This window comes from Drosophila busckii, chromosome 3R, assembly GCF_011750605.1.
Source record: "Drosophila busckii strain San Diego stock center, stock number 13000-0081.31 chromosome 3R, ASM1175060v1, whole genome shotgun sequence".
NCBI classification, from domain to species: domain Eukaryota; kingdom Metazoa; phylum Arthropoda; class Insecta; order Diptera; family Drosophilidae; genus Drosophila; species Drosophila busckii.
In genome coordinates, this window is record NC_046607.1 from 1757750 (window position 1) to 1779670 (window position 21921).

General features: G+C 37.5%; 2 protein-coding genes and 1 long non-coding RNA gene across 3 annotated transcripts; 2 read left to right on the forward strand and 1 right to left on the reverse strand.

The window, feature by feature from the left end:
- Positions 1 to 2516: 2516 nt before the first annotated feature.
- Positions 2517 to 3479, reverse strand: LOC108602680. Its single transcript, XR_001915258.1, has 3 exons — positions 3417 to 3479; positions 2877 to 3300; positions 2517 to 2825 (listed from the first exon to the last, which is right to left on the reverse strand). It is a non-coding gene; the product is annotated as an uncharacterized LOC108602680 (long non-coding RNA).
- Positions 3480 to 7220: 3741 nt separating this feature from the next.
- Positions 7221 to 8605, forward strand: LOC108601497 (odorant receptor 42b). The gene is made up of 3 exons (XM_017989395.1): positions 7221 to 7978; positions 8046 to 8403; positions 8461 to 8605. Exons 1-3 carry the CDS (start codon positions 7221 to 7223, stop codon positions 8533 to 8535), a joined length of 1191 nt encoding a protein of 396 aa, XP_017844884.1. The 3' UTR covers positions 8536 to 8605.
- Positions 8606 to 12997: 4392 nt separating this feature from the next.
- Positions 12998 to 16146, forward strand: LOC108602001 (sodium-independent sulfate anion transporter). Its single transcript, XM_017990002.1, has 5 exons — positions 12998 to 13591; positions 14280 to 14500; positions 14563 to 14884; positions 15079 to 15240; positions 15300 to 16146. The coding sequence occupies exons 1-5, from the start codon at positions 13111 to 13113 to the stop codon at positions 16001 to 16003; spliced, it is 1890 nt and encodes a 629-aa protein (XP_017845491.1). The 5' UTR covers positions 12998 to 13110; the 3' UTR covers positions 16004 to 16146.
- The last annotated feature ends 5775 nt before the right edge of the window (positions 16147 to 21921 follow it).

Consider the following 21921-nt stretch of genomic DNA (forward strand, 5'->3'; position numbering starts at 1 on the left):
CCTAATTGCTAATCTAAAAATAAATGTGGTACAAATATTAGAGCTATTCGTATAATTTAGCTAAAGTTGAATTCATGCTTGCGGCTTAGTTATTGTTAAATTCAACAGTTAGCTAGCAAATTACAATATGTTATAAAGTGGAATTTGGATATTAAAAACTGCGCATTATCTCAATTAGAAATAGTACTAATTACTCGGTGTAAACAATTTTGAGTTGATTAATAAAACTTTAGCTTATCTCTGAGATTTACGCTGTAAAGAATTGTTTGCTAATGCATCTGTCTTTCGAAATATTTTATGAATGAGTCTGTTGCCTTGCAGCCATAACACACTTATCTGTTTATAGCAGCAATTGACTGCAATTTCATTACAGTTGCGCTTATCAGGTAAAAGCGTTGGCGTATATTGGCAAAAAGTAAAAGTGACTCATCTTCAGTCACCTGCTCTTTGTATGCCGAGCAAAACAAATGCTTGTGTTAAAATATTAATAAAAGCTATTTCAAGGCAACTTTTAATTAGTATTATCAGTTGAGAGGCAAGTAATTGAGCAAAGCTACTTATAAAAATAAATCAATTGCTGAGTTTCGAGTGGAAATTCAAGCTCATGCTAAAGCAAAAGTTCAAAACACTTTTAATTTTATTAGTAAATCATCATTATTTGCATTGTCCGAGTCTAACTGCTTAGTCTGTCTGGCTGGCTGGCTGTTTGTCAGTCTGTCTGTCTGTATGTCTATTTGTTTGTTTTACGCCTGCCAACAGTTGGCAGGACATTAGCTCAACGCTTAGTCCTGCTTGGCAACACTGTATTCGAGTCAGGTGCGTTGTGAATTTTGCTGCAACAGTCATTATAATAATGCCACAACGAAGTGTGCTCTGAAATAATAATCAGGCAGCCGCCGACTCCTGCCACTTGTCTGTGTGTGTGTGTGTGTGTGTGGCATCAGCATCAGAATCACCATCAGCACTCACAGCTGTTTTGCTGCTTGTTACTCCACGCCAAGGATGCACGAGACTGGGCACTTAAAATTTCATTTAAATATTGCTGCTGCCGCACATAAAGGCAGCGCTTAATGTGCAGTCGTGCGTTGTGGCAGTTGCAATAATCGCCTGAAATAATAACTTTAAGTGCAAAACTTATTTTTCGAGGCTCTCGCAACTCATATACATATATAGTTTTTTGGCTCTATGCAAAAGTTCACACGTGCTAAAGTTGTGGCCACTGTGAAGTTTGAAAAGTTAAAGTTAGTTAAGCTTGAACTTCGAGTGATTTGCCTTGCATGCTGTATTTGCAACAATTGCAGCTAATTTGTTCCAATATTGTAAACAGCATATTGGCAGCCAATGCAGCAATAATTTGCATATCAATTTAATTGATTTTGTGCAAATTTGCAGAGACACGCACTGATTGCCACAATGTATCTGTTACAACAACATTACCAAGACCAATACCAAATACCAATGCCCAAATTTAACTATTATACGTTCAGTTGTTATGCAAACGCATTTACCGCTAATTGTTTACACATTTTTTTGCAGGCACGTGTGTGCCCCATGGGGTAATTGGTAAATTCAGCTGGATTTTATTGTTTTTGCTGCCTTTTGCAGTTTATTTATAAATTTTTGACACGCGCTGCAATGCACATGAATTATATAAAAGCATTTTTTGAGTCCAAATTCTCATTACAGGTTCCCCCCTCCCCTCTCTCTCTCTCTCTCTCTCTCTCTCTCTCTCTCTTCTCTCTCTCGTCTCTCGCTGAAATTATATTGATGATTTGCTGCTAATTTTTGCCTAGCAACGAGATAGATTATGTATAAACAATTCGAGTCTGGCCATCAGATTTTCCATTACAAGCGAAAAGCTTAGCATTATGAACATGTAAAGCGGATTTCAAAGCTTCTAGGCAGTTGCCTAACAGAACAAATAAAATAATTTTTAAAATTATTTATTGATTGATTCGCTTGTCAAATTTACAGAATCTACTAGAAACAAGTAGGCGCATTCAACTTTTTAATAAACTTTGGCATCGCAGCAAACACACGCTCTCACGCTCGTCATAGCTATAGCGAGTGCACCCAGCAGGGTCTGTCTATATTGAAAATCCAAATGTGAAAAACAGATATTAATCTCGACATGCTGAAATTTTCGGCATTGAGAAGATGACAAAACGTTTTTGTGATTTATTTCTAATTTGAATACACATTTCTATAAAAAATGGAAAAATGTATTATGAAGTGCCAGAAAGTTTAATTTTTAATAATTGACCAGCAAGACAAACTGAGTCGATACAATACAAATACAAAATATTTCGAGGGCTGCCAAAATTTAGATAGCTTGCACCTCTTGTGATACTTAAAGATTCATACGTAATTCATAAATTCATGTGTTTCATTATACTCGCATATACATTTATGTGACAATACAGATTGTCATGTATCCTTACAGATACCATTAACCATAACCGTTGGGCCCTTTTAAATTAAAGAAGTTCTGATGTATTTACATATGTGTATGTGTGCAAGTGTGTGGAGTTGGCTAAAATCTGTACATTACATTAGCTGAGAATTTATGAAAAGTATTGACTGCTAGAAAATTAACGCTTGAGTGAGCGTTTATTTCATAGTCCTGGTCCCACTGTAGCCTCATCAAAAAAATTCCACATCGCTGTGCTGTCCGTCATCGACGCAATGTTAGCCCATCTATTATACCCTCTATCGAGTATACTTCTGGGGTATATTGTGCGTGTCCCTATGCTGATTTTTACATCCGCAATTAATATAGACGGTTTGTGGCAAAGCGCTGGTTTTCACGCGTGGGACACAACGCACTGTAAATTTAAAATTATTAATAACTAAAGCTATTTGCATGAAAATATTACCTTTAGCGCACTAAAGACTTTATGTGTGTTTTTCCACTCGGATATTATGTATTGGCGTTTGAAAGTTTTCACCTGCTTAAAGGTTAAAACTAAATTGGCACAAAGATATTCACGTCAGCTCGCTTGCTCGTTTTACTGAACATTACGAATTTTGCGCGTGGTTGTATATTTCAGCAGTGCTGTAATATTCGAGTATGTTCGTCTTCCCTCTACTGGAGTATTTCTAACGGAGTGATGGCTTGATCTTTCTCTTGCCTACGTTGGAACTTCATTTTTATTGAACTAGCCACTAAAAGCATTTCCAAGGTTTTTATATTGGCCTCAAGGCAAATTTTGACATGAAGCTATTAGGCACACTTTTTTAATTGCAGTTCTCCTACTGTACAAAATATTGCACGGGGAAACTTGCCGTGGGACTTGGCAACTGGAAGAAATAAATAAAGTAAAATAAAAACGCCCATGATACAATGCACAATCAAAATGGAAAAAACGTTGAGCTAATGTACTAACAACAGTTGACAGTTATGCAAAAGCATTTACCTCTAATTGTGCCCCTGGTGTGCCCCATGGGGTAATTGGTATATTCAGCTGGTTGATTGTTTTTGCTTATTTATAAATTTTTGACAGGCGCTGCAATGCATATGAATCATAAAAGCATTTTTTGACTCCAAATATGCATTATATGCTTCACTCCCTCTCTATCCTTATCGCTGAGTAAATTGAGATGTGCGCTAATTTTTGCCTAGCAATGAAATAGATTATGTATAAACAATTCGAGTCTGGCTATCAGATTTTCTATTACAAAAGATAAGCTTAACATTATGAACATGAAAAGTGGATTTAAAAGATACTAAATTTATAGAATCAATATTAGGCTATCTGTAAAAGTGCTAAAAGGCTTACCCCTAGAAAAAATTATATCTTCTAATAAGTACTTTATGATTCTTATTTTATTTCCCTCACTCATATAATTTCATATGGTCAAAAATAATAATTATTTTAAAGTTTTTACCAGAGACCGTAACGGTTATAAATTTGATCATAAAAATCAATGAAGATGATTTTTATGATTTTTAAATAATTACTCAAAAGATAATTGTTAATTTTTATTCAATAAGTTAAGAAATAAGTTTTAAATATTGATTTTATTTTTTCAGTCTAAAAATAACAATTTGACGCATCAATTTTTAAGCATTTGCTTTCAAAGTAGCTTGAATCAAATCCTTCTTTTATTGAATTTTTCAGTAATAATTTCCATCACATTTCTTGAACATTCGAACAACAAAGGGCTTGGAATCTAAAGGCGCCAGTGGGACTTTTTTTTTGTAGTCACCAAATCCACACAGGCCGTTTTAACTTCAGCTCTGCCGATTGCATTGTAATTTTGACTTTTTTCTCCGGTACTTCCGCGTTAAAATCATGCTCTCCCACTGTTCATTGCTAATTTTTTATTATTATAAATATGAATAATTTGTATGCGTTCTCTGATTATGTATATAGTAGAGCAACACTGTACAAAATAAGGGGTTACGTTCTAAAAATTCAAAATTGGCAGCAAACAAAATTTTGTATTGTTCAAATTTGGTATGTTCTTATTAAAGTTTCATACATTTGTTCAAAATTAACCAAAAGTTATTATGTATATGCCTTTAATAAAAGCATACCATTCATATTTTTAAACTTAAAAGTTGGTATTTAATTAAAAAAGTTGCTTCTTATAATTAATTAATAGGTTAAACTTTATAGAAACTAAAAAATGTTGAAAAGTAGGGGATCATATGTTTTATTCATATCATAATTAATAATTTGAATTCATAATTCATAATTTTAATTCATAGTTCATAACTAAAAATTCATAATTCATAATATGAAATGCATTTGGTGGCATTTATAGTTAAAGCCAGTTTGTTTTAACATGGTTTCTTTTTTGGTGGCTGTTTTGAGGAGGGCATTAATTTATGCCACCTGATTCTAGTTGAATCAAAAGGGTCGTGATCTTTATAGCAGTCCTTATAAGGCAAAAGTATTTTTTCCAACTCTCTCTTAAACTTAAGTCGTCGTTCGATGACCGGATCTGAATTTAAAAAGCATGATTCCAAGCTGCTAGCATATGCGAATCCCTCTCGGAAGCTTATCTATCGTTAAACTCATCGGATTCGGTTTCTTCAGAGCTGCTGTCATCTGATTGCGAATTGTTTGCTTCATTCACAGCAATCTCAAGCAATGATTCGTCATTAATTTCTTCATCTTCAAACAACTCTTGCAAGTCATCATTTGCCATATCGTCGAATCATTCACCTTCAATCAAGTGAGCAAGGTCCAATATGTCCTGGAATCCACGTTTTGGTTCTTCTATTTCATGGCTTTTTACAACCTCAGGCCAACCTTGATCTCTTTTAAAACTCGCATTACTCACAACATTATCTTATGATTAAAATCGAATTACCATTTGTGGAATTTTAGCATTAGCTATAACCGCTGGCACCAATTCAGCATGTATGTATGTATATGGAATGTTAGACGGCTAGTTATAAAAGATGCGCCCAAAATCTTTTCAGCTTCAAGGCCTCGATCAAACCCAGTGCCAGCAGTTGGTGCTTTGATGCCATTTTCTTCCAAATCGGCACGAGCTATCTTGCCCACTGTAGTAGCTGAGAAAAATTATGAACATAGCATTGTCTTCAATATACTTATCTACTATATAAAAATAAGTCTGGTTTTCCTTCCTGACGCTATAGCTCCATTTCCACGGTTTTGCATTCGTTGGAAAGGTCTCGGACTCCGTGAGGTTTATAGCAAACAAAGATCAGGGAAAATTTAAAACAGGAAAGTGGGAAAATCATTTTTTTACCGTTCCCCAACTGGACAACCGTTTGTAAAAAGCCCTTGCAAAGGCTATGCAGAGTTCAATTGAAACTTTGCTTGAAAGAACTGGACCCGATTCATTTTTTAACTGCTCATAATGGAAACTTACAAGCCGCTTTAAAAAGGGTTGTCGTCCCGAAGGCCCACACTCAAGGATCCCCCCTGGTGGAAGGTGCTTCCCAAAAGCGCAGAAGGCTTTTTGGCCTTACAACGCCACATGTCACAAGAGCATTGAAAATACGAATGGAAGAGCCATTCCAAATGTGCTTGCCAGCCAAGCCAGTAATATTTGAAGAAGTCACGGAGCCCATGAAGAAGCTGCAAACCAGTTGGAACAGTTCTGGTCAGCATAATCTTCAGCAAAATTTTTCCTTTTCAAATAAAAAACAAACAAAAAATTTCTTCATCTTTTAATCACCAAATGAAATAAAGCCATCTGGTGGCGAAACGGAGTTTGCCGGGTCCACTAGTTATTTATGAAATATTTTCATAACAGGTATTTTTTGGTTTTTAAATTGTGAGCAAAAATTAAAAATCATAAAATTGTTATAATTTTTATCAAAATAATTAAAAAAGAACTTTTATTTATGGATCAAAAATGTATAAATCACAGATAATTGATATTTAAATACTTTTATTCCAAAAAATATCTTTGATTTTTCTGGTTTTTATATCCTTTATCTTAACGTTTTCACTGCACTAGCCCTTCCGTGTACTCTGTGCTGATTACAAAAAACTTTCTTCTGGTAGAGGCCTCAGATTTTATTACTAAGCGGTGAATAGGACTATTAATAATTAACACTAGCCCAGACCTGATTAGGTTTTTGGGTTTTCACAATCCCTACAACGAATGTTGTTCACTCCCAATATATAAGCTTATACAAATTAAAAAAATAAACAATTTTGTAAATTCTTTTTAATTTTAAGTTTATATATAATATAAGTATAATGTTAATAATATAATTTTTGTAAGCATTTTCTTTAACAGTCGACTGTTCATTGTTGACATTAATTAAATAAATAAATAAAATAATTACAACTGAACATGAGAAGTCAGGAAGCATAAAGCAAAAATTTACCACAAGATAGATTTTTCTGCAATTTTCAACATCAATTAATTTTTTTATAAATCAAAAAATTTATCACCATCTTCAATTTTTACGGTGTCTAAAAATTGTTGCGGTCTTATGCTGAAATTTCCGCCCAATAATCAGACCTTATATTCCCGCTTAATTAGCAGCTTGAGTAACATATTGATTGTATATTGCATCATGGGCGTTTTTGTTTTACTTTATTTATTTCTTGCAGTTGCGAAGTCCCACGGCATTCAAGGAGAGCAGCAATTAGAAAAGGGTGCATAATAATATGCAAACTAAATGTCAAAATTTGTCTAGACCACAATATAAAAGCCTTAGAAATGCTGTTAGTGGCTAGTTAAACTTTTCCTACAGTAGCAGCAAGAAGTTCTTGGTAATAAAAATGAAGTTCCAATATGTGCGCAAGTCGAACGAGGGCACACTGATGAAATCACGCGATGCCTATCGGTATCTGAGCTACGGCATGAGCGCTGTGGGTTGGTTGTCACCGCCAGAAAGATGGGGATGCCGCTGGCCGTACAAGCTGTGGTCCTGTATAGTGGTGGCCATGGCATTCTATTTGCCTTGTGGCATGCTTATGACGTATGTAACAGAGTTTAGCAATTTCAAGCCCGAGGAGCTGTTCACCTCACTTCAGGCGGGTATCAATGCGCCCGGCGCCTTTTGTCGCGGCATGCTCTCTTTTTTGGGCATATGGCGACTGCATAAGCTGTTGGACACACTGGATGAAATGGACAAACGCTGCATCACCCAAGCAGAGCAAATTAAGGTGCACGAGATCGTTAGGCGTTGCAACATGATCTTCTTATTCTATGTGTCGAGCTACTTTTTCTACGCAACATGCACTTTTGTTGCTTCGTTATCTAGGGGACAAACGCCGTACTTGATATACAATCCGCTCATTGACAGCCAAAAGCATTTATATATATCAGGATTTATCGATTATGTGCTGCTATCTTCGGGACTGTACTACAATCTAATGACGGACGTTTTCACGCTCATCTTTGGCTTTACTGTGCGCCTGCATCTCAGTCTGCTGAGCGATCGGATACAGCAGCTGCATATTCCCGACAGCAAAACTGAGGCAGAGTACAATGAGGCCTTGGTCGGCTGCGTTAAGGACTACACACATATAATAGAGTAGATCACACAAGAATCGAGACAATCTATTTTAATATAATTGAGACTTTCATTTCATTTCATTTAGCATCTGCAATCTAATGCGTCCATATATCTCGGCTAACATCTTTGTGCAGTACTTGATAGCCGGCATGCTATTTGGCATCACCTTGATAAATGTCATGTTCTTTGGCGATCTCTGGAGCAAGGTGCCATCCGCGATTTACTTGTCTGCACTGTGTCTGCAAACGTTTCCGTTTAGTTTCTGCTGCAACTTGATTGAGAAAGATTGCGATGATTTGACTCATGTAGTGTTCCAGGCCTTTCGATGCGGCGCCAACAAAAAATATCATACGACCTTGAGCTGTTTTTTACAGTTGACACACACGCCGATTACCTTCACCGCTGGCAAGATATTCAACATTTGCATGGCAACCAATATATCAGTAAGATCTTTTAAGCTTCTTCTACTTTAGAAATTTATTAAAGTGCATCATTTTTAGGTAGCTAAGTTGGCTTTTTCGGTAGTCACCTTAGTCAAAGAAATGAATATTGCCGAAAATCTCAAAGCAGAGTAATTTTGTGTTTAGCACAAAATATATCAATATTGCTAAATTAAAATGAAGCACATTAAAGATCCCTAGACCTTATCTGCTGTTTATTTATTTACTTAATATGTTATTTTTGTCTAAGAATTTAACTAGCAATTTTACATTGAGTAAGTAGGTGACGTGTGATGGGAGGCTAGTTAGATCTGGGCAAATAAACGGATTCTTGTGTTGTTAAGTTGCAGACAGGTATTTAATATGTGTTGCATTGATAGTTCTCCGCCGCATTTGGGGCACCTGGATTGGGATTTTCTTATTAGCAGGTGCCCGTGGGTTAAGGCGGTGTGAATATGTGGATATCTAACGGGTTCCTTGTTTAGCCTATATTGCTTCAACCTATGGGACGTAGGTGTCCCATTTTGTCATTTTCTTCCTTTTTAGTATATTCCTTATGTTGCGCCATAACTCATCTCTTAAGGCAGTCAACGAAATAGTCATGCCAGTTTTTCCGCTGCATCTGAGGATATATGGTTAGGCAAATATGCCAGAGAGATAAGTTTTTCTTTATTAACTTTATATACATAAGAGATGTTTTCATCCGTGGAATAGTTGGACCACATAGCTCCGAAAGCATTGCCAATGTCTTCTCAAATTTGCAGCTTTATATTTGTTTTGTTTGTTGTCCCTAATCGAATAAATAGGTCCTGCGAAAATCCCAACTAATTTGTTGATACCGGCCTATATATTTTTGGTTGTGGAAATTGGTTTATATTCGAGGTGAATTTACCAAAAGAAAAGAACCTCTAATAGTCTGTTTTAGGCAGGGCTTTCGCTTTTTTGTTGGCTATTAAATTGGTACAGTTTTGAGAGGAACCTGCTTTTGTTTTCTCAGGTATTGGAGGCTTGGGCTATGCACAACAGGGGTTTTTATTTTGTTTTTATTTGAAAATGAAAAAGCTTTTCTCATTTCACGGATTGGCATGGTTAGTTTTGATAATTATACAATTATAGGTGGTAATTATAGATTTCCGGGTTAATGTGTCAGGATGTTAATAGTAACAGGAAAATTATCACTTCCGTGTACGGCTTGCCCAATTGACTATTCGCTGTATGGTACCAGGGTTGCGGAAGCCAATGGTTAATGTTTGTAAAGGATTCATGGATAGAATGGTGGGTGGCAGAGGCGTCATTTAAAATGACAAAGTTTGTTCTGACTATAAGATCTTCGACTTGATAACTTTATGAATTAAGAGCAGACCCTCAAAAATGACGCCAACCGTTGAAGTTCCCTACATAAGCTAAAGGTTTTTGAGCTGACTCAAGTATATTTATTAAATCGGTGGCTAATAGTGCTTGGGTTAAATATGAGTTAAATATTAGTTTATTCGGATTAGAAAAAACTCATGGAGCGGTGGATGAGTATAGATTGATAGTTTTGTGTAGGATGTTTTGCCGTATAACTATACCAACGGCACGCTTCGCGTGGATAATGTCAGAATTATTGAAAAAATATACGTTGCGACTTGAGTATTATTACATTTGTCATTAGTCTCTTGTAGGGATACAATATCCGGATTGGTTCATTTAATTAATAATTAAATGTAATTGTTGAAGTATTAACCTGAAAGAGAAGTGGATATTATATGCAATGGAAGAAAATTTAATTCAATTATATGTCAGAGTCATCTAATAAGTTGTTAGATTAATTTTCTTCTTAATAGGTAGAAGTAGTTGGGCGTTTTAGGCTAGAAATATTTGTAGTTATGTTATATTTGAGTTGTTTTAAAAATTTAGTAGTGTTAGGCGAGAAGCCAAGATCAAAATAGTCATAATCGACTGTATGGGAAGATGTTGTGTTCGATAACGTTGTTGTTGAAGCTTCTTTGTTTGAATCATGCTTATCTTTGCTTAATTTTGGTTGTTTGGATTTGGGTTTGAGTTGTTATTATTGGTTTTTTGTTCGAAAGTTTTTTTGTTGCTTTTGTTCCCAGCATTCGGTAGAAAGAATGGCTTGACTATTTTGCTCTTGTTGCATTGAACATTTTTAAATACCTTGACATTTAAAAAAAAATAGAAAAGTTGTGCAAATGTATGTAACAGGGAGATGGAGGCGTGACAGACCCCATAAATTATATATTCTTGATCAGCAAGACAAACTGAGTCCGTTCGTCCGTCCATCTGTCTGAATGCTGAGCAAAAATCGGACAAAAATCATAGAAACGCTTTGTCATATTCTTGTCCGATGCCTTAAATTTCAAAACGATCGAATAATTATTCACATATCAAAAAAAACAAACTGTGACGCGTCACATTTACATATGTGTTTGCGATTGTATATAAAAGTTAGAAGAATTTCTATTTGCTGCAGATATTTAGGGCATTATTTCTGCATATTTGGAAGGGTATTCTTCTGAGCAACTGACACACTTCGATTGTGAGTAGTTCGGTAGGTAAAGCGCAACTACCATAACGTGTTAATTTATGCACTGTTTGTCTGCGTGGTCCCATAAAGTATTTATATAGTTGGCAGTTTGGAATATACTCCCTTACTTTTACCGAATGCCATGTAATATCGATTTTGCTGGGAAGGTGGTATAGATCAAACGTGACCAGAATTCCTCCAAGATGGCTTAATACCATTTTCAGTGGATTTAGTGAGCTTGAAGATATCAATGACTTTCTGAGTTCGCAGTTCTTTTAAAATTTCAACATTAGGGATGTTCGAGGGAAATGCAGCGTACATCGACTTACAAAATTTAGTAGCTCTATCTTATATTGTCTCTGAATTCTCATTGCTCAAACAGACACACACGGACATTGTCTCAATTGTGTTGCTGATCAAGAATTTATATTTTTTAAGCCACGCCTTTTTTTATAAAAATGTCAAAGTGTATTAAAACTGTTAGGGCTGCCATTTTGAATGTTAAATTTTAATTTTAAAAATCTGATCGGTCGCTGATATGAGCAATTATATATATTAAATATATATATTATATTTATATATAATATACTTTGCTTAATTGCCTGATCGTAACCCTGTATATGTGAATGATTGCCAACTTGAACGGGTTCTGATTTGATTTGAAAGCTGCCATTTGAAAAATTAAGCTTGGAATATTTTCAAAGGTTTTTATCAGAGATAATAAGAGGTCGAGAAAGCTTGTGAAAGTTAAATGCTGTGAGCGTAAATCATTTTTTTTTTTGCATTCATAAATGTGGTAGGAAGAAGTTAAATTTCCAAAAATAAAAGCGAACTGCATCTGAGATTGGAGTATTATCCTACCAAATTTGGTGTCTCTAGCATTCATGGTCCCTTCCTCAATTTGTATTTGTATGTAGTTTATTTTATTTTATTTATTGTAGCAGCTTGAAATGATAGTGATTAAAAATCTACCAGACTTACTGTCTAAGAAAGCAAGTTAAATACTTTTAAAAATAAATAAAATTCGCATTTATAAATTATTTGTCAAGCGTGAAGACTTAATTAGGAAACAAATTTATGCTAAAATGTAAGTGTCAGCCTAGAAATATTTGTATGATATTTTTCATGTTGCTTTTATGCAAATAGCGCAAATATTTTGTGGAACTTTGGCACATGGAAATTAATTTTTGACATTATTGCATATACTTGCCCAAGAATTCGGCACTTAGCACATACAAATAAACATGCCTGGGTGGGTCTATGAAAAACTTTTTAATTTTAATTTGCATTTAAAATTAATTGAAAATTGTTGTGGTTTTGCGTTGTTTGTAGCTCGTTGAAATTGTGCTTATTTTGACTTCTGTTATTTCCCTTGCGTGTGCGTGAACGAATGTAATTTTTATGCGGTGGAAAGACAAGACAGCAAAGTAAACTCATTAGAAAAGCAGCTGGCAGTGGCAGGCAAAAGTTTTGCAGAAATACATTTGCATAGCTCAAATTATGGACATAAAATGTGAAAGCACGAAAAATAAATATGAATCATACGCCATGTGTGACAACAATTAGAGCTGAAAGTCATGCCTTTGACAACAGATGCAGCAAAAAGTTACAATCAAATTGCTAATAATATATAAATAATGCACTTTGAACAAAGTTTACTTTACAAAACACAAAGCACTGCGCATTTCTCTTATTTGCTCTGGATAAAGTGGATAAAGTACGTCATGTGCAAGTGTTGAATGTCACATGGAAATTGACACAAATGTGAATTTGTTGTTTAACACGCTGTCTAGAGATTTAATAAGCGCAACTCCACATTTATTCGTCATACCTGGTACGTTCAGATACGCAGTCACAATACAGTTAGCATCTGTATAAACGTAGAACAAACAAGCTCAAGCGCAAATGAAGCAAAATTGATCAAGCCAAACAAGGCGTTGCTTATCACAGCTAAGAGAAAAGTGACCGCTTAAGAGCGCTATATCGGATTGAACAGCTGATATCAAGTGCTATGTGCGGCTTAAGCTAGCTTTGTATCTCTATCTTTTTGCTCTCAATTCTGCTGGCATTCTCCAATGCAAACAAGCGTCGCTAATATTTCTGAGTGCTATGTGCGCAGCGCGTTGAAATGAGCATCATTATCAGTTTGCGTCTTGTTGCAAACAGATTGAATACCGCTCCCCATGTATCCTCAACTGGAGCCTGAGTTGGAAGAAAAGGCAACCAAGGTGCGTCTGCTCACCAGCACCGGCACCGGCACCAAAAGCCCTGCTCACTCTGAGGCCAAAAAGCCAGCGCCGGCGCCCAAATGGAAGCGCGCGCTGCTGCGTCATGTGCCCGTCTTTCAATGGCTGCCCGCCTATAACTTGGAATGGGGTATAGATGACTTCATAGCTGGCATCACTCTGGGCCTCACCATTATACCCGAGAGCATAGCATGCGCCCTGCTGGCCGGACTGCCCGTGCGCTATGGCCTGTGCTCGGCGTTCATAGGACCGCTGATCTACTTGATTTTTGGATCCATTGATAAGGTCATCATTGGACCAACCAGCCTGGTGGCGCTGGTCAGCGTACAGTTCACTGTGGGGCGGCCCATAGAGTTTGCCTTTCTGCTCACCTTTCTCAGCGGCATTGTGGACATTATCATGGGCAGCCTACGCATGGGTGAGTGATCAGCAGCAGTTGCTATTTGTAGGTCGCATGGTCGTGGCTGTGTCAATTGATTTAAGTGCGGCGTGATATAATCTCATTTCTACAATTGTTCCGCCGAGCCGAGCTGTATATTATGTCTTCATTAGCCCTGAACTTGGCGTGTACAAAGCTGATTAGAAGCACGAGCAAGGCGCAAAGTGCTTAAGTACTCGTTGCACTATATCCGATTTGAGGCGGTTACTACAAAAGTAAATAGATAAACAGCTCAGTTCATTTCACCTTCGATTTGCATACAATTGCTACTAATTATAATTTACTTGTTAATCAAATGCGCTGCTGTATCCATTCACAAAACAAAATGCGCTTTGAAGTTGCATCAAGTTAGCTTCAATTGAGTAAAACGTATCTTGTTTAATCACAAATTCAATGCAAATATTTTGCAAAGTCCGAGCTTGTTATGGAAAGATTTTAAGTGAGTTAACCTACTTTGTTAAATATAAATATAAATCCCCTGCGTAAGTTACACACATCACAGCACATTTATATAAACATCAGACGCTGTCTGGTCTGAGGCCTGTCATATTTGCATAGTTTTGATGTGATTATCACTCAATTGACACCTATTCGCCCGCTAATTAATGCCAGTTAATTGTGCGTTTAACAACTCGCTGATTTACACTTCAACACACATCAATTGCAGGCTGTATTTTTGAATTCATCTCGATGCCGGTCATAAAGGCATTCTCTTCAGCCACAGCCGTGCTCGTCATAGAGTCGCAGATCAAAGTACTGCTGGGCATTAAGTACCTAGTGCCGGGGCTCATCAATTCCGTAAGCATGTTAATTTCCCAGATACACAAGGCTAACATGGCCGATCTGGCCATGGGCGTGTTCGCTATAAGCTTCTTGCTGCTGATTGGCGTGAGTACAAAAGTTTCAATTTTTATGTCAATTTATAGCTAAGCATATTTTTCTTCTTATAGCTGCTGGATCGTGTGGCAAACAATGAGAAGCGCCACAAGGCTTTGCGCATCTGTTGTCGCTACTTGTCTACATCTAGGAACACCTTGATTGTCTTGATTGCTGGTATATTCTCCTACATCTGTCTGTGCTATCGCGAGCAGCTGCCCTATACGCTGAGCAAAAACAGTCTCTCCAGTTTTCCCAACTTCACTTTGCCCGTGTTCACCATAGAAACACCAGAGCGCACCTATAGCTTCTGGCAGATCATGCGTGAACTGAACGTGGGTATTGTGGTTATTCCCATCGTGGGCATATTAACCAACATATCCATTGGCAAATTAAGTAAGTCAACTCTTAGAAAAGGGCCTTATAGTTTGCTTGATTAGTCACTTGCTCACATGCAAACTATTTACAATTAACAATGATCTTGCTATGTAATTATTGCATAAGTAAATCGACCCACCCTAATGTACAAGGTCTAATACTGTCGGTTGCGTCCGTTTGTACTTTTATTAATAATTGATTTGGATTTGCAGCACCCAAGGGCATGGTGGATACCAATCATGAGCTGTTTACTGTGGGCTTGTGCAACATATTTGGCGCCTGTGTGCAGGCCATGCCCTCATCGGGCGCCTTCTCACGCTACGCTATAAGCACGGCAAGCGGCCTAAGAACACCCATGGCTAACTTATACCTGGGTAAGCTTAAGTCAATCATGCGCCATGTTGGGCAGTAACTATTTTAAAGATATTTGCAGGCATAGTTGTGCTGCTTGCCTTGGGCTATCTGAGTCCCTGGTTCAATTACATACCGGAGGCTTCATTGGCGGCCATTCTGATCTGTTCGCTGTACACGCTGTTGGACTTTAAGCTGCCGGTGCGGTTGTGGCGCGAGTCCAAGCGCGACTTTGGCAATTGGCTGCTGTGCTTTGTAGTCTGTGTGCTGTTTGGCGTGGAGGTGGGTCTCCTTGTCAGCATCATTGTCACCGCCATGCATCTGCTGTTCCTTTGGGCCCGCCCCGAGATTCTTGTCAAGATACAAGCGCTGGACGACATGCAGTTCATATCCGTAGTGCCGGGCAATGGCATTTACTTCCCAGCCATCAACTATTTGCGGGAACGCGTGCTGAAAGCCTGCACCCGTGCTGACTTTAAGATCACCGTGGTCATCGATGGCCACAAGATCACCGGACTGGACTATACCGCAGCTCAGGGCATTTCCAAGCTATCCACTGATCTGTGCCGCAATTCGGATGCTGCTAGCTCTGCTCTGCTCATACTCTACAGATTCCCTACGCACTTGCAGCATCTTATTGACTTGACGGAGAATCTGGTCTTCTGTGATTCCGAGGCGAAAGTCAAGGAGTTTCTGACGCAGGAGTCACTGCGCAATGGCTACATCAATCTGAAGGAACACATACGCGCTTCCATTGATCTGGGCTACAAGATTGAAATCGAGTAGTTTGGCTTAGTCAAGTTATTATTTATTGTTTTAACGCTTAGCTCAAGGTAAATCTCAAATATATCTGCTGTAAATTACTGAAAATTTGTCGCAATGGTAAAAGCGAAATAAAAGTGAAAAATAAAATGTAGAAAAGTGGAGCAAATGCACTGATGGCAGCAATTTATAAAAGCCACACTGACCTCTGCCACTCATTTGCACCCAGCAGCACACACAAGCGAGAAAGAGAACAAATTAGAGAAAGAGAGAAAGAAGGAGAGAGAGAGAGAGAGAGCTGCCAGTGGGTGTGGATTGGCACTGGCGCTGGCGGCGCCGTCAATGATTGCCAAGCTAATGGATTTCTGTTTATTTTTTCACTTAGAACGCCGAGCGCCGGCCACAATAGCAAAGAAAAAAATGTTTGCTGCTGTGAAAAATAGCGCAAAGAAATTAGAGAAAAGCGAAAGCGCAATGCAAACTCAATGCCGCGACCATGCCCGCCTCACTCCGCAGACAGCAGCTTAACTTAAAAAAAGAAAGAAAGAAAAAAACTTGGGAAAAACTGCAAGAAATTAAACTAAAATTCTCGCCTAAAGTGGATCAAACCAAGGAAAATGCGGCAAGCAGAACAACAGAAAGAGAGAGAGAGAGAGAGAACATGAAGCAAATTTATTTAAAGAAGTTTAAATGCCCTTCAGCAAAATTAAATACTTTTAGTAAAAATAAAAGATATTTAGTAAGAATATTTCATTTCAATCCAACTTATAAATAGATGATATGACAATTTGAGCTATCTGGTCCAATACGGATTTGATCACTTACGACTTTATCTTATGGATATACCAATTAGTTTTGTTTCTATACCCATTTACTGTTAAGTGCGTTGGGAAATAGCAACGGCGCCAATTGCAAGTAGAGTACAGTGGGATAACAAGTGCAAAAGCAAGTTAATTACGTAAGGTTAAGCGTTGCCACGGCTTACACAAATAGACGAAGTGTCTGAAGGATGACAACAAAACGGAAAGGAACGGAACCGAACGGAACGTAACGTAACGGAACGGGGCTTTTAAGTAGATTTGAAGCACTCGAGGCGTTTGTAAATGAAATGCGGCGCCTTAGACCCGGACCCTGATTTCATCCAACATTTTCGCTTTGTTGATTGCATTCGCAAACGAAGTGAGCAGATTTAATGAAATTTAAAGCGCCTGCCCGCCCACAACCGCAGTCCATGGGCCAAGCTGCAGGTGCTGGGTGCTATGCAAATCTGCAGCCCACAGCTCACAGTTCGCAGCTTTCAGCTGAAGGCCTGTGCCTTGTCCTGCTAATTATTTCAATGGACTTTATTTGCTAAGCTGTTCAGCCAGCTTGTCTTCAGTTCTCTGGGCTGCTTGGCATTTTCTGCATGGCAGCGCTAATAAGCTTAATGACTGCACATTTAAATGGCCAATGGATCGATGGCGCAATGCACTGGAGCTTAATAAATGCAAGTGCGTCATTTATAAACTAATAAAATGCGACTATCATAAATGTTTGGCTGACAGCTAAATCATCTACACCAATGCACTAACCACATAAACAAAAAAAAAAAAATACATAATAAAACCAAATATCATTCAAATTGCGGTAGATGCAATCAAATGTTGGTTGCAAACCCATTGAGCGAACGTGACAAAAACTGCATGCAACAACAAACAACAAAAAGCAACAGCAGCAGCTACGGCAACAAATGATATGGAAAAGCCAAAATAAGGCAAACCGCCAAAGCCGTCGACTGTTTAGGCCAAATACGCAATTATTTTGCATATTTCATTATGAGCAGAGCGACACCGGCGAGGTGGCAATCAATGTGATATGGCAAACGTGGCCTGCAGTCTCATACACATAATATTTATTTTCATATGCGATTAGAAACGTAAAAACCATTTGCTTTCCTGCCTGCTCCACACACTCGCTTTATGCACTTTGAGCAGAGCCTAACAAATTAAATTTTCATATGAATTACTGTGCTGGTCACGTTCGAGCACGAGCACGAGGCTGTGGCCATGTCCATGTTCATATTGTGTCCATTGATACGTATTATGTGACTCGGACTCGGAGTCGGACTCGGAGTCGGACTCGGACGGCATATTCATTTCCTCCCCAGCTGCTGCCAGTGCCAAGTTAATTGCGTCGCCTTTAAATGCGACAAAACGGCAAAAGACATAATTAATAGACGACTGCGGTGTGAGTTTGGGTGTGGGTATGGGTGTGGGCCCCCCTCAACAGTAGATTACAAATTTATCGATTTTTCAGACTGCGGCATGCGACAAACGGCAGGCAGGCTCAATTGCCCGCTGGCGCTGGTCATAAAGCGTTTCAATAAGCTCCAAAAATAATCAAACAGGAGTAGGGTGCGGGAGGGGAAGCGGGAGAAGGGGCAGCAGACTGTTTGCTTGTTTAAATTGTTTAAAATGTCAATTTGATTGCGCTTAATTAAATGCCATGAATCCTAACGGCCAACAAACTGAGCGTGGCGTGCGAGACGACGCTTTGAAAAGTTTCATAATAAGCCCAATGAAAATAATTAACAATTTGTAGAGAATAACAAGCCAAGTACAAAGTAAATTATGTCAATGAGGCACACTGTAAGCAAGCTAGCAAACAAACAAACAAAACGAGCTCAGCAGCTAGAAAAAAAACTATGCCAAGCAAAGGACCAAAGCTGACAATCGTAGACAAAGAGCAAGTCGGGCAAGACTAAGGCTGTCACGTTTCCAATGCGCTGTGTTCTTGGTTTGGTTTTGTTTGATTTTGCCAACGAGTCGAAGTCGAAGCTGTGGCATAGCTTGACAATCTTAAAACTGCTTAAGGGTTTCCAATGCTTTTACACAAGTTAAGTTTGCTAAATGACTTGTTACACTGGCCAGCGGGTCGGGGCCGGGGGGAGGACATTGTCTGCAGGGCATGTTTATTTGTTCCATTGTTGTGTAAGCGAGAAGTTTAATTTAAATTATAAATCAATTTGTTTTTAAGCAACTTGCTGTGATTGCAAAGTCTTTGTTAGATTTGAACATAATAAAGCTACATTCAGAAATTAAACCAGCTTAAGTACGTTCTATGGGTAATTGATAAAGCTGGTGACATGTTTTTGAAGCAACTAAAATTAAATATAATTAAAATGAAATTCAGCAGAAGCATAATATACATAAAACTATAATACTCAATACGCATTGTCAACTTATTACTTAAACAATATATATTCTGTTTTATATTATTAGATTGCCTACTCTGGGGCGGAATGGGAGCTCCAGTTTGCACAAAATAAGTTTAGGTTACACAAAAGAAGTTTAACGTAAAATAACAATAGAATAAGCTTAAGTTAATAAAAAGAATATGAATACGAACCTATAAAGAACCCTTTAATTTTATGTAAATATATCTAGCTCCAAATAATATTAGATAATCTATAGAAGCCAAGCGCTACATTTCAATTTTACATGAAAATATGTTCTGATATTAATATAATATATTTGACTTATTTAGTTATTTAAATTACTTTTTCATAAAAGGATTGATTGCAATCATTGTTGGCGCAGATTTAGCGAAATAGAAATAGCCAAAAATAAAACAATTAAAAATAGTCTAAGCACTTTAAAGATTATTTTTAATTGTGTTTCGTAATTTTAGATCATACTGAATAATTAATTATACATTTATCATCGGTAGATTTTATAATGAATATGTTATTCATAAATATTTTCAAAATTTATTTTAATTGATCCTTAATAATTCTTATCGCAAGTAAGGATCTTAGGCTAAATTGTAAAATAAATAAGTAAATGACGCTGTTTATTAAAGGAAGTACTGAAGCACAGCTGCTCCGACTCATGAGACCAACTACGAAGTATTCAAAGTACCGAAAGTTACTTTTGGCAATTACAACTGCAGCAGCTTGAATTGATTGCACTTGTGTATACACTGTGGAAATAAAGCCTTGCTTATTAAAGTAACTACCAAAGTATCTTTAAGATACGTACGCACACTCACACACACACACACACACATGTGCGCACACACTTTGAATTCAGCTTATAAGTTTTTATGGCGGCATGGTGCGTCAACTGTGTGGCACAGCTGTCAGTGTCTTACCGCTTTATGGCAAGAGGAAAAAATTGATGTGGCCAATAAATTGCGCTTTCATTTTCCTTGCTTGGCTTAAAGTTAAAGCAGCTGGCATTGAACGCACATCAAAAGCCAACTAATTTGGCTCTAAAAATAACATTAAACTTCACACAAAAGCCAAAGAATGAAAATGAAAATATCTTTGGCGCACACCAACAAAAATCGAAACCAAATCAGACACATATGTATGTGTGTGTCTGTGTGTGTGTGTGTGCAAAGCCAATGTCTGACGTTTACCTTCGATATTCTCCATATAACTTGGTCTTTAAGCTTATGTTGCACTTGACTGATTTTTATGCTTTGATGCTCAATGATTTTATTATTAAAAGCAACTGTCGCGTGTGGGTTGCAACCTCAAGCCCCCTGCCCACCCTTGCTGACTGACGAGCCCACAGTGGTGCATAAACGAAAAAACGAAAGGGGGAGCTGTATAAAAAACAAGTCTGTTGCTGAGTTTTTTGGGTTGTTTGGTCTAGACGATGCTGCAAAATTGTTGCCGGCTGCTCTGTCTGTTGGCAATGCCACTTTACCTTTACTTTTGTCATGTAGGCGAGTGTGAGTGTGAGTGTGAGTGTGTGTGTGTATATGCTACACTTGGGAGTCGCTTAGCTGTCTAAATATGTCACTTGAATTTGATGACGGCCACTTGCACGGGAGTCATCCAACAAAGCAAAAGGAATAAAATAAAACACAGCAAAAAACAAAACTGTTGCCGGCTTTTGTGCGCAACCCCTCATACACACTCTCAAACACACGCACACATGCAAGCACGTAGATTGAAATGAGTTGGCTTGAGTTACTCTCTAGTGTATTTTGTGTGTAGCTTCCCCTTGTGGCCGTGTCTTGTTTTCTTAAAATATTAGTTTCCTTTGCGTTCGCCGCTGGAATCTTCTTACTTTTATTTTCTTGACTTTTTCTTTGCATGTGTGTGTGTGTGTGTGTGTGTGTAGGTGGGGGAATTGTTTTACTGCTTTTTATTGTCATCTTTGTTATTTGTTATGGCTACACACACAAACTTATATGTATGTCACCTTTTTTTTGCCTGTCTGCCGATATTTGCTTTGACTCGAGTCAGTTACAGCTAGCAAGAACTACGAATTGCAGCAGCAAGTTGTCATGAATAATGAAAAAGCAGCGTGAATATATTTTTTGCACCCATATTTGTTTGTGTGTGTGTGTGTGCGCTCGAAAACAGTTTGTGTTTTCCTGGATTGCACTAAAATAGTTAACTTACTCTACTGTTTTTACTCTTATTTTATGCGAGTTAATATCTAGTGAATGTTAACAGCCATAAACATTGGAGTAAAACAGCAAATAGACAGAAAAATGCACCGAGAGGCTTCAATGTGTCCTTATTATATTACATAGGTAAGTATGTTGAATCTGACTTAATTGGGTATCTCTGTTCTAATCCAAATATTTTTAATTGTGTTGTCCGCTTACTTATTTTCGTAAATAATTTATTTATTAATTTTTTTTCGTAATTATGTGCAAAGTTATTTATTCTAAAGTCTTAAGCTAGTTAAAGGTAATATGAACAGAGTAAGAGAGAGAGTGAAGTTTCTATGAAGATTTGCCAGCTACTCACAGAGTGTTCATAAGTCTGAGCTAACAAAAAATAATAAAGTAAATAGTTCTTTTTTAAATTATTTATTCCACATTAAACAAATAAATAAGAAGATAGTAGCCATAAGACTCCAATGATTGAAATACAATTAGGTAATCTACATTGCATCTTTAATAGTCGGAAATTTGGAATATAACTTCACTTACAATGA

Excerpts from the sequence above, each read along its gene's own strand:
- LOC108601497 (XM_017989395.1), top strand. The coding sequence starts at position 7,221 with ATGAAGTTCCAATATGTGCGCAAGTCGAACGAGGGCACACTGATGAAA. Across the intron at positions 7,979-8,045 it reads GACTACACACATATAATAGA|CATCTGCAATCTAATGCGTC; the intron begins GTAGATCACACA and ends CATTTCATTTAG. Across the intron at positions 8,404-8,460 it reads GCATGGCAACCAATATATCA|GTAGCTAAGTTGGCTTTTTC; the intron begins GTAAGATCTTTT and ends CATCATTTTTAG.
- LOC108602001 (XM_017990002.1), top strand. The coding sequence starts at position 13,111 with ATGTATCCTCAACTGGAGCCTGAGTTGGAAGAAAAGGCAACCAAGGTG. Across the intron at positions 13,592-14,279 it reads CATGGGCAGCCTACGCATGG|GCTGTATTTTTGAATTCATC; the intron begins GTGAGTGATCAG and ends CATCAATTGCAG. Across the intron at positions 15,241-15,299 it reads CATGGCTAACTTATACCTGG|GCATAGTTGTGCTGCTTGCC; the intron begins GTAAGCTTAAGT and ends AGATATTTGCAG.